Here is a 17,729-nt window from a genome sequence, read left to right on the forward strand (position 1 = left end):
CCTTCTTCTTTTCTATAAAAGAGCTCGTCTGCTTTTTTCTGAAAGTGATTTCGAGATAGAAGCAGTGGAATTAGCAGACTTTGATATGATAGATAGAATTTAACAGGAACATGTAAAAGGGGCTCAGGCAAAACAGGCAAATAAAAAATAATTCAATATTTCAAGACTTTAGTTATGAAGAAATCGATAATTTTCTTGAAGCCACCACAAATGAAAATACAAAAAGAAAAACAGTGTCTGACATAACACTCTTTATATTTAGAGGAGTTTGGTAAGACAGATAACGTACAAAAAAGTCTGCAGAACTAGATATCAAAAACTTCGCACTTATCTCTTGGCTGTGAAAAAAGGATGGTAATCAATATGAACCATCAACACTGAAAGGCATCATGTGTAGTGTAGATATGTATCGTCAACAGAAAAAAATCAACCATAAGTTTTACAAAGGGTCCTCTTCAGGCCAATTAAAATTAGTTAAAAAGTTTGAGATATGGATACAAGCCAAATGCTTGAGATGAGTTGACTTACTTAGGCATTGATAAACCTTATGAACATAATTTATTAGGAACACATGCTCCTTTAACTTTGACTAATTTGTTAAATTTAACTCTAAGTCTTGCACTTGGGATGCGTGATGAGGGAAGTATGTATGAATACTTGAAAATTTAGTTGTCATAAGAACCCTACAAAACATGAACATGTATAACTGTAAGTCCAGTAATTAATCATTTTTTGATATTTGACATCGATTTGAGAAGACTACACAATCGATCGGACGTCGTTTTGGCAATACATGACATCAAACTGGACGTCGATTAGAGTAACAAAATAATGGACTTCGATTTGAGAATGTGACATCAGATTTGAACGTCGATTTGAGGAACGGACGTCGATTAGAAACTGGACGCCGATCTGAGTCTAACATATATTCGTGATGTAATTATCATAGATAATTCGGATTGAGACATCCATACATATAGTGTGCTAAGCTGATGAACTAATAATGTCATTGTTAATTATGTATGGGATTTAATTTTAATGGTATTGTCTATGGGAATAGAAATGTAGCGGGTTAGGTGTGTGTGTGTTTTTTTTAATATTTCATCCAAGGATTTTTATGTGTTCGTGGGGGGATTGGGTAGGAAGAAAGGTCTCCTTTAGTATAATATGTTTTATCACATAGCATTTTTCTGATTCCTCACTGCTGTTTAGATTTTGACCACAAGGTCTTAAAAAACTCCTGCTTCTACATAAATAAACACAGTTCATTTTTTTCATCAAAATAGAAATTTGTGTTTAACATGAATATGAGAGTTAACTCATAATATGCACTACAAACTATTTCATAAAATATATTTCAGGCAATTCCAATTAGCAAAAAAACTATTCAAATACTCCTTTGCTTGAAGCTTTAATTCTGATCCAATATTGCAATGTTTTAAACATACAAGTAGAAAACTTTTATCTAAATTATACATTCAAAACATTTAGATTTTATTCGGACTAAGTCTTAATGATAAAATAAATATAAAGTTTAGTTCGTTGAAGACTAATAAGGGCACTACGTGGCGAATCCAGTCAGTTTAAAAAGGGGTAGTCAACTCAAGAGAAAAGGGGGTTCCATTCATATGTTTCCATTCAAAAACTTGTATCGTTAAAAAGGTGAGTTCCAGCTCAAGGACCCCATCCCCTTGGATTACCCAACAAGGTGGGTTCCTACATATGCAACATATATTTTTGTATGCTAAGCGTATCCGGTCGTCGTATTTTTAATCCAAACTCATATATGCCTCAGTATGTTCGACTATAAATGTTTGTAAATTGTTGAGAAGACATTGTGAGGCTTTTTATTAAAGCCGTTACATGTAAAATACATGTATGAGTACCTTAATTAAACTGATACATGTAAGTACCTTGGATAATAAATATTGCATTATCATCAGGTCTTTCTGTCAAATCCAACGAATGAATCAAAATGTCGTCCGTCTTATACCCGTCCATATTGACAACTGCATACCATGAACATGATGTATTGTTTGATAATAAGAATGCACGATACATCCAACCCTGACCTGTTTCTCCATATTAGCACATGGATTTAACGGGAATATGTAAAATGCCAACATTGACTCGTGTAACATCGACTCAATTGTCAAATTTTGTATGAAGATGTCATAGTAAGGTAAATAGTAGGGTTCCAGTTAAGAACAATATTATTAATCAGGATCTGATACTGTTAATAAAAATGCTATCCATTCTTTCTCATTTAATATTCAAAATATACAAATAAAGGGTTTAACATCGGGTGTTAGACAGTTATACACCAATTTGGGGATACGTCCGTTAGGGTTTCTTAACCAGTCACACATATCTCTTAGTATGTAACTATGTAATATGTTTTGATGATTTATTGTGAATATATGCCATTATCTTACCTCCTATACATTTCCAGGAATATGATTGGTTAAAAGCGTCCGCGTGCAAACCGTGTATATTTGATATTAGGTTAGTAGGGAGGCGGGGCGAATCTCATACACGATTAGTAGTGGAGTTACGTCCCTTTATATTCCTTATTAGGTAAGAAGGGGGCGGGGCTTATTTCATACACGGTTAGTAATGGTGTTATGTCCCTTTGTAAAAAACAAAACGGTACTGAGAAAAAATCTTAAAAGTTCCAACAGACGAAGAAATTGATGATTAAGATTGAAACAAATTCATAAAACACATTTAAACCTTACAAGTCGTTATTGTTGGCATCTGTTTTTGTAGGATCAATGGAAGTATTTTCTTAGCGCTAACAGTATTTGAGAATTTTGAGAATCACTAGACAAGTCTTAATTTCACACGTTATGATAGTCGGTAAGATAAATTCGTTACATAGTGTGCTAGTGACGTAATACGGTATATATGGGGTCAGTAAATTCCATATGGGGATTCGAGCTTCGCTCTCACCCCATATGGAATTTACTGACCCCATATATACCGTATTAGGTCACTAGCACACTATGTAACTAATATTATTCCACACTGAGGGACAGTAATATACTAGAAAGAGTCTAGAATGTTTTTTTTCTTATTCAAATTTTCATTAAAATACCCGAATCCTCTGTTTGAAAACCAGACCGTTCCACTGTTGCTCTCGAAAAAAACAAAAACGGACAATATCAAAAACTGCGCTGTTCATAGGATCGTATGAAAGTTAACAAAAACAATTCATACAAATGATAAGAGTAAATTTCAATTCATTTGAAAACATTTCGAGACGGCAATGAATTTCATAATTTTCCGTAATTTCGTTGAAACTGTAAATGTGGTGTAAGTTAATTACTTCTGTACAAAATATTGTGAATGGTGATGTGTATTCAAATTTTATTCTCATGATAAACTTTGCATAATTTCTAGAAGTGCAATTTTTCTGTGTTTATTTTCCCATCTTCCACCAACAAAAGTATGGTCCCCTTGGTATGGCAATTATTGTACGTGGCGTCAACCTCAACAAACAAATAAACAACACTATAATGGTAATTCGTACTCACAGCATACAATTTAGTATCATTACGGGCAGATATGAAGAAAGAGGTTACAATGAGGGCAATCGAAATAAGACCAGATATAGTTAAGGTAGCACAATACAAAGATTTTATAACTCCAACTCCCAAGTTTTAAAATGCTGTAACTTTCTTAATAAAGCTTGAAAATTTATAAAAGTGGTAGTTTTGGATAGCTAACAGATTACTCTTTCAAATAAATGCAATGTTAGTATTATGCTTTAATTATGTAACCAATTATAATGTTAACTGTGTCTAAAATATTTTTCACCAAATTTCCACTTTCAAATGAAATTAACTTCTGCATAGGTATCCCTAGAGGGTTGATTTTATTATATGTTGTTCCTATGGCCATTATCTACAAAAGGGTGTCTCAGATTTTAGATAGAATGTATAGAACAAATTTTACACCTAATTAATCATTATCTTCTTTTATGTGGTTAGGATGTTTACACTAATTAGAGATTTGTGAGAGAATGGAATACCATAGAGACAATCTGAGACACCCTTTTGAAGCCCAAAATGTGTTGATTAAGATTTCGTTAAAATTTTTAGTATAGTTAAAGAGATGATAGAGCTAAATTCATTCAAGTGAACGTACCCAGATTTTGCCACTAATTACATAATAATTGATTACATAATGATTGCATAATAAAAATATTGCATTCATTTAAAAGATAAATCTTTTATCTATCTATATATACCTCTTTTATTATTTTCTATGCATTCATAAGAAAGTTACAGCATTTCAAAGGTTAGTGATTGGAAGTAAAAAAATCTTTGTATTGTGCTACCTTAAAGCAGTCAAATGTATTTAACAGAAATATACAAGCTGCTTACATCTTCGTCATTTGTGACGTAGTTGAAAGTTTTTTCATGTGCAATAATATCACATTTACTTTTTGTCAATATGTATCAGGATATGTGTAATTTAAACATTATTTTTCTTTCCTTTTATTGTACAACTCGACCAATATATTCATACCGTATTATTTTGTTGGGATCTGTATATTTTATTTGACAAAGTTTGACAATCCTGTAAAGCGCGTAATGACGTACCTTGTCACTTTTATTTGGATCAATATCTGCTCTTTCTAATAACAATTGAACTATGTTGATGAATCCACCTTTGACAGCTGTGTGCAAGGGAGTAGAACCATACTAAAATGAAAAGCTTTCAATGATCGTATTATCATACAAACGTATAAAAACACTTTGTAATACGAATGATTATAGTACAAAAAAATAACAATGGCCACAAATTCGAGATTAAAGAACTGCATAATTATTTTTATCAATCGCATTTTTTATGAAATTGTACTTATGGATTAAATGTATAACGTGTGTAAAAAACCCAAATTCCTTTTTAATTGACATTGATTGCGAGTTATCTAGACAGTCGATGTTCTGTCTGTTTACACTAGCTTTCACCACAAAACAAGTCGCCATGGAATAACCATTGTCATAGAACGAAGCTGCATACTCCAGCAAACAAATACACGAACAATATCATGGTAAGTAGTATCACACTCATATTATAACAGTTGGTATAATTACGATTAGATTTCTACAAAGAGGTCTCCGTCAAGGCAATCTAGATACGATCATATATCATCATCTGTCAACACAATACCACAAAAACAAACAATCTGCTAACATCTACGACATTTGTAACGTTGTATCAGTGGCAATCATATCACATCTTATATACATAAAGGATGTGCTTACATTAACATATTTTTGCTTTTTAACTTTTCTACAAACCTTCTGAACAGTTAGAAGAAAGAAAACTGACACTTTTAAAATGTTCATCCTTCTCAACCATATTTCGTTATTTTTTTCATCAAGAACGCTCAGAAACGCATTTTTGAAAGCTGATTATGAAACTTGAATATCCTTGTAACAATTGGACTATTATCAGTTTTCTTTTTTATCTTTTCAACAGCTGTTGTCATTTGTAACACACAGTTGCAGTTATAAAATTACTAGAAATGTTAACATGGTGAAAGCACATACGGAACATACGTTAGAATATACGAACCTAATTGATAGACTGTAGTTATATTGACTTTTACATACAATAGATAAGATTAATTGAATACTTCTTCAATATCAACAACTCATAATAGAAACAATATATCCACCAACCTATACCATTACCAGACATAACAAACAAATACAGACCTATGCCTGAATGAAATGTTCCATGGAGTATTGTAAATATACAGCCTAAACTATATTACCGATATCTAAGATTTTAAGTGTTCATGAAATCATGCTTTATGATTTTTAGATCAGAGAATGTACAAACACAAATATCGAACTCAGCGGTAAAATCATTAAGGTGAAGTCTGTAATAACTGACAAAAAGAAAGGCTCGAATTCATTAACCAATGGAAAGATCTAACAGCAACTGGCATATTCCTGACTTGGTATTGACATTTTCCAAATTTAATGTTGGTGTTAATGTGGTTTTATTTCTCAATTAGCCTCCCACTTATATGACAATTACATTATTTGCATTATATATCTACCAACCTATAACATTACCAGACATAACAAACAAATACAGACCTATGTCTGAATGAATTGTGCCATGGAGCATTGTAAACAGGCACCATATATCCACTAACCTATACTATTACCAGACATAGCAAACACATACAGACCTATGTCTGAATGAACTGTTACATGAAGCATTGTAAACAAGCACCATATATCCACCAACCTTTACCATTACCAGACGTTAGCAAACAAATACAGACCGATATCTGAATGAATTGTTCCATGAAGCATTGTAAACAGGCACAATATATCCACCAATCTATACCATTACCAGACATAACAAACAAATTCAGACCTATGCCTGAATGAAATGTTCCATGGAGTATTGTGAATAGGCAGCCTAAACTATAATACCGATATCTGAGATTTTAAGTGTCCATGAAATCATGCTTTATGATTTTTAGATCAGCGAATGTACAAACACAAATATCGAACTCAGCGGTTAAATCATTAAGGTGAAGTCTGTAATAACTGACAAAAAGAAAGGCTCGAATTCTTTAACCAATGGAAAGATCTAACATCAACTGGCATATTCCTGACTTGGTATTGACATTTTTTAAATTTAATGTTGGTGTTAATGTGGTTTTATTTCTCGATTAGCCTCCCACTCACTTATATGACAATTACTTATATTTGCATTATATTGACAATGATGCGTGATCAATTCAAACAAAACAAATTTAGTTGTAGAAAGGTCATAATACAGCACAAACAACATTTTTCCAAAAGACTAAAAAAGTGAAAAAGTATATTTAAACAAAACGCATTTGACTAAGGTGTCAGACCACTAATTACTCCTTCCAATTTAGAACGTATGTAAAAGTAGCCCTACTCTGACACAAAATAGTGCTTTTGATGTCCTTGTTTACTTACACTAACCAACAAATTTGCAGAAATGAAACTTTAGGTGAAAGAAAAATATATCTAGATTATTTTGAGCCAAAATTTACTTGTCTGTGAGTTTGCATTAAAAATTGAGGATTATTGCGCTCCATAGTATACTAATTTAAGATTTCCAGAAAACCAGTTTTTTTTTGGAGTACCTCTGTTTGATGGTCAGTTATATTGTTAGAAGGCTTTATAGGTATGGTGAAAATTGGCATGTAGAAAGCTGATACATGTACAATTAAGGATATACCTGGTTTCTATGAAGTTAAACTTAAGGTAAAATATTTAGAAAGCTGTAAAAATTGCAAAATTTGGTTGAACAGATAGGGATTTTTAATTGGTGGTCTGACACCTTTAAGAGAAATGCGGTGAAACCCAAAATTCAGAAAACAATTGATTGTTTGGTCTTAACTGATCATTTGAAATAATAGTAGCCACATTTAAATCATTTTTGGAGCAAAAAGTCACATATTGCAAATTTAGAGCATTAAACCTGAATGTGTGCTATTTTTAGCTTTTCCCACCCTGACAATATGCTTTCATATACAAAATGTTATAATTTGTTATAAATGCACAGTAAGTTGTTTCTGTGGTGTTAAACATTTAAACATAGGTTGATTGCTACCCAAAAAAAAATGTTGTCATGAAGATTTGATGAAATTATTTGATTTATACCCCTTATATCATTGCGGCATACCATGTATACGGCAGTTAACATAGCCTGATATAAACACTGCCTAAACTCACAAAAATCTCATTTATTATCCCAAATGAAAGTTTTATACTTTAAATTTTATTGACTGATAGTAAATAAAACAGATTAATGACCATGACTGCACTTTTGATCAGTTAATAGTCCCATTACTGACACCAGGTGTAAAAAAGGGGGCTCAATATTCCTTGACTCTTCAATACCTTGGATTTTTTTATTAAACTCATTGTAAAAATTGTGGAAAGTCTTTAAAGCAATAGAACAAACAAGGAAAAATCAACCAAACCTGATCTTGATATTGAAAGTTTATGTTTCTCTAGTCCAAAATGAGATTTTCAAGTCTTTTCTATCAAAGGCTTACATTACAGTCAGGGTAAATTGAGCTGTGAAATTTGTAATATGAGTCGCATTATGCTCAAAAAGGATGTTTTTAACTTCAAATTGACTAAGGATTAAGAATAAACAAAACAAAAGATTTCTGATCAACTTTTTTTGCTCTTCAGGTGTCAGACCACCAATTACTCCCTCCAATTTAGAATGTATGTAAAAGTAGCCCTACTCTGACACAAAATAGTGCTTTTGATGTCCTTGTTTACTTACACTAACCAACAAATTTGCAGAAATGAAACTTTAGGTGAAAGAGAAATATATCTATACCATTTTGAGTCAAAATTTATTTGTCTATAAGTTTGCATTAAAAATTGAGGATTATTGCTCTCCAGAGTAAACTAATTTTAGATTTCCAGAAAACCAGGTTTTTTTTGGAGTACCTCTGTTTGATGGTCAGTTATTTTGTACGAAGGCTTTAAAGGTATGGTGAAAATTGGCATGTAGAAAGCTGATACATGTACAATTAAGGATATACCTGGTTTCTATGAAGTTAAACTTAAGGTAAAATATTTAGAAAGCTGTGAAATTGCAAAATTTGGTTGAACAGATAGGGATTTTTAATTGGTGGACTGACACCTGAGGTCGAACAACTGATGTTCTTTAACCCTGCTGACTGCCATTGGCGATTGCCAAATAAAATTGATCGCAAAATGTAACAAAATGGATATTAATATAAATTTAATACTTAACAGTAAACAATAAACTTGTGGCCAAGAAGTTATGCCACAAGCATGAGGTGTCAATACTTTTATGTACACCAGATCCGGATTTCGACAATAAATGTCTCTTCAGTGATGTTAGGGATCGAAACGGTATATATATATTTACAATATGACTGGTTTTTTTTAGATCATGACAAATGAACAGTTACAACTAGCAAAGACGTCAATACACAACAAGTTCCCGATACAGTATGATTTAAGTAAATTATAAATACGAGAGACACATGACGCTACACAAAGGTCATGCTTACGAGTGAACCCTCTAGATCAAGCAGAATTAAGAAAACCACAAAGCCAAAACCACGATGCTTGTTAGACATATACATAGTCACGTCAGAACCATAAGGGACTTAATAGTAAGAATACAAAAATGTAAAACGGCAAAAATAATACAATAATACACAACTTCAGCACCTGAAACCAAAACCTCAAGAACATCCTGTATGATTTGTCAGGTTGACACTAAGTTATTGCCTATAAGATCGGGGTACGTTTACATGAACCTTTTGACAATATGGCTCATTAACGTTTTGCTGAGACACCAAAAACATTTTTAAAAGTCTGAAAATCGTATTTGTTAAGAAATTCATGCGCAAGACGCGGGTAAATATGATATATCTGTTCCAATTGCCAAAATCAAAATCACGCAGAGAGATCCTTGTCCTGTGCAGTTTATTTCAAACGTTCAGGCTTTTTTGTATGTCTTAAATTTTTACACTTTAAGTTGTCAAATAAATTCAGAGGCATTGGCATTCTTTACATATAAGTAAAGGCATGATTAGCAAACTAGTATTGAACTTTGAAAATGAATGACTTATGATATTTAGATACCAGTAACTGTAGTTTTATCTTTACAGTCTTCAATGAGACTGGCATATTATATATTTGTAAATTCCAAACCACAAAGGTTATTCTACTGGTATTAAACTGAGAAGCAATCTATTCCTTTTAAGTCTTAAACTTTGTAAATATGAATAAGAAAAGTTGAAAGATCCATGATTTGCTTCAAGGCTTCAAAATTATATTCATTGAATGTCCTTTTGTATTCAATTTTTCTTATAATGATACATTTCCAAACCAGATTTTTTAGTTAAAGTAAAGGTATTTTCCACCAGAGAAGAAAACACTAAGAGAGCAAAACTTCCGTCTTTTTCTTAATTTTTTATTTCCATGACTATTTTTTTAGATACTTCGGATAAAAAAGACTTATATTTACCTTAAATCGTATTAAATCTAATGGAAGTTCTAATTAACATAAGTTATAAACCCAAAAATATGGATTTTTTTTAAATTGTTTACAATTAACCTTGAAATTTATGTAAGTTTTTTTTTTTTATCTTACTTTAAAGTTTATTATATATTTAAAAAAGATCAATGTTTATTAAGGCGAACATTTATTTGAAAATGAATAAGATTTTAAAATATCTTAAACTAGGTTAAAAATTTGAAATTTATTTTAATTGAATTCAGTTTAAATTCTAGTTCAATTCGATAATTTTCAGTGCAATGCATAGATTTTATTTTAATTTGAAATTTGATATGCATAAACTATGCATTTAAATTCATATTAAATGCATCATTTCAAGCAGTGAGCTTTTTATTTAGAAAATAATTAATTTTCTTTTAATCAGACTCATCAATCATAAAAACACAGATGATTGATCTATGCTGTTTGATATGAAACAAAGAAAAACATATTTTTCTTCAGGTTTAAAACACATTTGATCATATATCATGCAATATATCATAATCGGAATCATATCTTCAGTTGGTAGTGAACTTAATTAACTGTGTGCATCTTTCTTTTACAATAATACTACATCTACAGTCATCGAGTTTTCCCATTTCCACACTTTATCAGATAAGTAGTTGTTGTATATACATACGTTAATGAATGATAAATCCTTGTCTTAATTAAATGTGCAATTGGAATGCAAAATAAACCGAAACTAAGAAAACGAATCTTAATAGATTGACAGTCTTTGATTTCTATAAGATCAAAATTATTTGAGTTGAAGTGTGTTTTGGTATTTCGAATGTCATCAAAGTGAGATGGTTAGCGCTATAAAACCAGGTTTAATCCACCATTTTCTACATTTGAAAATATCTGTACCAAGTCAGGAATATGAAGTTCTTGTCCATTCGATTTTGATGTGTTTTGTTTTTTGATTTTGTCATGTGATTATGGACTTTTCAAATTGATTTTCCTCTAAGCTCAGTATTTTTGTGATTTTACTTTTGATGACGTTAAGCTTTTTGCATTCTGAAAATATAGGTATTTTGAAGAGATGTATATAGAATTTATCAGCAACATTATTTTGAAGTTGATTTTGATGAAAGATTCAACAATGTTTTACAAGTATGAAAGAAAAACGTCAACTTATTTTCACAGTTTGGATCTATATCTGCTCTTTCTAATAACAATTCAACTATGTCAAGATTTCCACCTCTAGCAGCTGAGTGTAAAAGAGTTTTAGTAGACTAAAATAAAAAAGCTTTTACTGTTCATAGCATGATATGGAAGCTAACAAAAACAATTATATTACATGATAAAAGTACAAAAATGCATTTGTCATCATTTCGGGAAGTCAATGAAATTCAATCTTTTTTGCAAATCGCAATTTCGTTAAAACTGTTTATATAAATTACTTGTGTGCATAGTACATTTCCATGGTGATGTGTAATCGTATCCAGTTTTCATTGACAACGGTTGTTTTGTGTGTTTATTTTCCCATCCTCTACCAACAAAAAACCTGATCGCCTTGGTATGGTCATTATTGTACGTGGCGTCTTACTCAAAAAACAAAAACACAACAATATCGTTGTTAGTTGTTTCGCATTTGTAGTATAACAGTTGGTATCATAATGGGCAGATTTCAAGAAAGATGTTACAATAAAGGCAATCGAAATAGGACAAGAATGATGAATTTCAAAATAGTTTTTCTTAATCGCATTTTTTTCTGAGGCTGTTAATGAACTGTGTATTCGAATCGCATTTAATAAAACATAAAGTAGTTTGTTCTATTTGTGTACTCCATTGTCATCCCCAACAAAAACCGACAAAAGTTGTATACTCCAACAAAACAAATACACCAACAACATCAGTGTTAGTTGTTTCGCACTTGTAGTATAACAGTTGGTATCATAACGGGCAGATTTCAAGAAAGATGTTACAATTAAGGCAATCGAAATAGGACAAGAAATAGTTCAAGTTGTCATAATGATATAACAGAAACAGACAAGCTGCTTACATTTACGTCATTTGTGACGGAGTTGAAAGTTGTTTTGTAAGCAATGATATCAAATTTACTTTTTTTAATATGTATTATGATATGTGTAAGTAAAATATCATGTTTTATTCTTTTTTTTAGATGTCTCAAACGATTTAGCAATTGTACTACTAAACTAATTTATTCATATTTTTTGGGAGTTATATCAATAAAACATTTTCAGTTTTATTCTTATTTGGTTTAATGAAAGATTTTTCAAAGTTGGACTTTCCTGTAAAGGACGTCATCACATACCTTATTTTCTTTCTTCGGATCTATATCTGCTCTTTCTAATAGCAATTTAACAATGTTGATGAATCCACCTTCAGCAGCTGCGTGTAAGGGAGTGTCACCATACTGAAATTAAAGGTTTACAATGTTCATATTATCATACAGACGTGTAATACAAACTATGTCATACAAATGATTAAAGTACAAAAAAAAACATTAGCTAACAATTCAAGAATGATGAATTTCAAAATAGTTTTTCTTAATCGCATTTTTTTCTGAGACTTAATAAACTGTGTATTCGAATCGCATTTAATATAACATAAAGTAGTTTGTTCTATTTGTGTACTCCATTGTCATCCCCAACAAAAACCGACAAAAGCTGTATACTCCAATAGAAAACAAATACACCAACAGCATCATGGTAAGTTATCCTACACTCTTTGTATAACTGTTTGTATCATTACGGGTAGATTTCCGAAAATAGGTCTCAGTGCACGAAATAAAAGAGTGTCGAAAGATACAAGAGAGATCGATAGACAACGCCACAACGTAAAAAGTAAAAGACAAACAGACAAATGATAGAACACAATACACGCATCTGGTGCTCATCTTATTACAAACCCAGTCAATAGTCTAATTATGTAGGTCATGTTCGTAAAATGGGTAATGGGATTGTATTTACGATGTAGGGAACATATACGATATGATCTGTGAAACGATTATTCCGTAATGGTCAACCAACTCGTGATGGCGTCAGTAAAATTTACGAAGGGATGATTTCAACTTTAACTTTTGGAACTCTTGGCTTATTAGCTTCCTTGTGTGCCAGAACCATCTATCAAGGAAATCATGTTAAGGTATACTAGCCTGGGAATATCGTATCAATTGGGAGATACTGTATCTGTGTATCCTTTTTGTCTAATTCGATGAGATAAATGTGTTCAACATAGTAACCAAATTCTGAATTATTTAGTAAGAGTATCTTTCTTCCTAAGAAGTTCCTGAATGAAGCCAGCCTCATTATAATAAAAAACGAAGTAGGCAAGAAAGGGGCTCAATTGGTTCCCATTGGAATGCCAACAGTCTGTGGAAAACACGTCCTCCAAACGTAACAAATATGTTGTCAAGTGAGAAATTAAGCATCTTGATAATCTTAGTTTCAGAATTTTGTTTTGTTAATTTGATTCAGAGTGATTCTTTACAAAAAGAATGTTGAAGGTTTCTTTCAAACTGATGTATTTAGGCTGACGAAATTAAGGACCTTTGGATAACATATTTCGCAGGGAAGTGTTATTGACAATGTTGAGGTCAACGGTAATAACGTTGCCAGCCGGATTTTAGGTGAATTGTGAACTAGCACAGGTGCAGTCAGGAGGTTTAGATTTGTTGTCAATATTGAAATTTTACAAAACCTGTTTGTTATTCGACATTTTGGTTGCAATTGGTTTGGTATAGGTATAAGACATGATTGGTACAGACTGGTTTTTGGTGGGGTTCGTGTTGTTTATTCTTTAGTTTTCTATGTTGTGTCATGTGCACTATTGTTTGTCTGTTTGTCTTTTTATTTATTATCCATGGCGTTATCAGTTTATTTTAGATTTATGAGTTTGACTGTCCCTTTGCTATCCTTTGTTTTTTTTTTTTATAATTGATGCACATACAGATTTAGTTAATAACTTCTGTACATAAGGACTAAGTTAATATATTTTGTACACTCAGCATGCTCATGGTGACATGTATTCGAATCCCTATTCAATTGATAAAGACTGCTAGTTTTCCAGAAAGTCTGTTTTTCTGTCTATTTCCTACAGGTTCATCCTCCAACATTGTCAAACACTTAAAGTATTGATTAAACCAAATACGTACACATAGAAATAATATATCCACAAACCTATACCATTACCAGACATAACAAACAAATACAGACATATGTCTGAATGAATTGTTCCTTGGAGTATAGTAAATAGGCACTCTTTTGCGAAAAACAAAACAGATAATTGAGATCTATAGTGTCCATGAAATCATGCTTCATGATTGTTAGATACAATAATGTACCAACGAGGAACTCAACGGTGAAATCAAAAAGATGAAGTCTGTAAAAACTGACAAAACCAATGGAAAGACCTGACAGTAACTGACATATTCTTGACTTGGTATAGGCAATTTTAAAAGAAAATGTTGACGTTAATGTGGTTTATAGCTCGCTCAAACTCCCATTTGCATGACAATTATATATAGTTCCATTAAATTGATAATGTTGCTTGATCAATCAAAACAATCTAAATTGTTTGACGTGACAATAATTGGGATCTAGCAGCATATATAGTATACATACATTATATCAACTATTTGTTTTAGATCATGACAAACACACAGTCACAACTAGCAATGATATCAACACTAAACAAGCGTTTGACGATGATAATTAATAGAACTTCATAATCACATCTTAAAAAATACAGTTTGATTTAAGTAAACTATTGCTACGAGGCACACAAATCAAAGCCCGCTATACAAATGGCATGCGTCCGAGTCAAACCTTTAGATTCAGCACTATCGGGAGTCCAAAAAATATAAAACACAAAAGCTGTATCATCATATACATAGTCATGTCAGGAGTCTTAGGACCTTAAGGGAAATAATAGTAAGAATACAAATATACGGAAAACTGCCAAAGTAATGATATGATACAGTGTCAGAAACTGAAAACATTAACTTAAGACCATTATAGTATTTTGCAGATATGCGTAGTTTGTATAAGCAACATTATATTGGCATTGATTTTAATGAATGATTTAACAAAGTTTGACAATAATGAACAAAACGTCAACTCGTACCTTATTTTCTTTACTTGGATCTATATCTGCTCTTTGTAAAAACAATTTCACTAAGTCGAGATTTCCACCACTGACAGCTAAATGTAGGGGAGTATCACCAACATACTAAAATGAAAAGGTTGCACTGTTCATAGCAGCATATGAAAATTAACAAAAACAATATATATACCATTGATTACAATACAAAAAATACATTGGCCAACATTTCGAGAAGTTGATGAATTTCAAACCGTTTTTTGTTTATCGCAATTTTGTTTAAACTGTAAATGTGATTTATGTTAATAGCTTGTGTTCATAAAACATTTTCATTTTCACTAAATCCCGTTTACATTGACAATGGTTGCCTGTTTTGCAGACGTTCGGTTGTTCTGTCTGTTTATTTTCCCATTTTCCACCATCAAAAATATGGTCCCCTTCGTATAAACAAACATTGTCATACAAATGATTAGAGTACAAAAGCAAAACATTAGCCAAAAGTTCAACATCATAAAAAGAATTCCAAAACCGTTTTTAGTAAATAACTTGTGTCCATATATCATGTTCATGGTGATGTTAATTCCAATTCCTTTTAAGTTGACAAATATTGCCAGTGTTTCATAAAGTCGGTTGTTCTGTCTGTTTACTCCACCAACAAAAACTGGTCGCCATGGTATAATCAATATTACTGAGCGAAGCTTCATACTCCAACAAACAAATACACGAACATATCATGGTAAGTTGAATCACACTCATATTATAACAGTTGGTATAATTACGGTAAGATATCCAGATTATACACACACAAAAGATAAAATTAGCCTTAAAATGCTTTAATTTCAAAATGAAGAATAAAGCGATTTTTTATACACAACCCGATGCAAATGTAGAAGGAAATACTTACATGGAATCTATATATCCTTACACATACACACACGTTACAAAAATTCGTTAATAACACCCTTGCAGGTTTCGAAAAAGAGCAGGTTAATGCCGCTATAAGGCAGCATTCGTACTCGAAAAGTGGAAAGGGATTAATATAAGTTGCAAAAACTTGTTTCCCAATCCATTTTAGATAAATATGTTTGTTTTTCACTCTTATTTATTCTTTATTGAATATATTGTTGTTTAACAATTAAACTTGGTGTACAGCATTTCATCAAGTTACCCTGTTACATTACCACTGAATACCCAGGGATAATATTCAGTAAAGTTAACTAATACAATACATTGGTTTAATTATCTTAACACATTGGACTATTATTATAGTTGTTACAAATAGTCATAGCTATTTCACAAAAAAAGTATTTTCCTATATATTCATAAAAAAAATATCTTCACATTCATTCTTGTACGAAAATTTATCATTCATCCGGAATGACTTTTTGGGTTCTGTTGTTATCTAATCAAAAACGAATAACGATCAATGACCTCGCACGACTTTTCGTATGTTTAAACAAAATACAAAAAATCGTGTTATTGCTTTGAAAACGTTAGTTTGTGTTCGGTTTTTCGAGAGCAGTCCGGCCTTTCTCGAGTGCGTTCATGTTTTTTCGAGTGATTATACAAATTTCCTACAGCTTAAAATGTTATGTGTTACTGTATTTATGTTTAAAACAATAAACAATAACAATGTTCAAAACTAGGTGGTACTCAACACTTTGACTGAAATTAATTTGGCTTGTTTAAATTTCATTAAATTTTGACAAAATATTTGTCTTTGAGGCTTTGTCAAGAATATCAAAATTACAAACAAAATTGAACCTGACTCTGAAAATGGTCGAATACATAGCAGTTTGAAAAAAACTAATTTTGATTTTTGAGAAGCTTCATATTTTCTAAACAATAGAACGTGACTAAGAAGTTCAGCTGGTTTCACAGAGTTATCTCCATATAGTGGTATGTACCACTATCGTAGAGTGATTGTATCGGACACAAATTAGGCTTAGAAATAGAAACGTCTACTTGCAATGGTACATGTATTGTAACCCTGAATAGCTAACGTCACAACAACGGTGACGTCGTGTACAATAGATAGAGGCAGCGGGAACACCTCAAGTGCAATTTTTAACATTCTGGGGGCCCGCAAATGAATTTAATTACAATAAATTGAAAATAAATTATGAAAATTTCGCTTTGAATTACTGTCTCTGATAAATATAAAACTTTGAATATCTTTAATTGTTTTTGATAATGAGCACGAATAAAATAAAAATATTTCTGTAATAAAGCACGAACAGTTAACAGTTCATATGATTATACGATAGTTTCATTTGGTCCACATTTTTATCTTTTCCTTTGCATCGGTCTTCGCTCGTCTGGCGGGTAGTATTTCATCACACGTTAGAACATCATAACTTGGTTGATTGTAAATCAAATAAAAAAGCCATAAGCGTCATCACACGAGTTTATGTAAGGATAATGCAAAAATAGATACAGAAGATAGTGTGAACGTAAGTACCATTAAACACAACGCGAATTATACGGACACAATTTTACATTCACAGGCAACCACGAATTTTCTGCTCAAAAACCGAAATAAATCCTATAAGTTCAGGACTACTATCTTTAGATGCCAACATTCTTTTTGA

The 17,729-nt window shown here is 31.6% G+C and overlaps 1 protein-coding gene across 1 annotated transcript in view; it reads right to left on the bottom strand.

Annotated features, from left to right (window-relative positions):
* The window catches only part of LOC139526330 (putative ankyrin repeat protein RF_0381), an 86,489-nt gene that overhangs the window by 13,694 nt on the left and 55,066 nt on the right, over nt 1-17,729 (bottom strand). The window contains exons 9-11 of the mRNA XM_071321463.1: nt 15,163-15,267; nt 12,350-12,451; nt 4,608-4,709 (exon numbers count right to left, since the gene is read on the bottom strand). Coding sequence (XP_071177564.1) covers nt 4,608-4,709; nt 12,350-12,451; nt 15,163-15,267 — 309 coding nt within the window. The remainder of the gene's footprint in view (nt 1-4,607; nt 4,710-12,349; nt 12,452-15,162; nt 15,268-17,729) is intronic.

This window comes from Mytilus edulis, chromosome 6 (genome assembly GCF_963676685.1).
Source record: "Mytilus edulis chromosome 6, xbMytEdul2.2, whole genome shotgun sequence".
Lineage (NCBI taxonomy): Eukaryota > Metazoa > Mollusca > Bivalvia > Mytilida > Mytilidae > Mytilus > Mytilus edulis.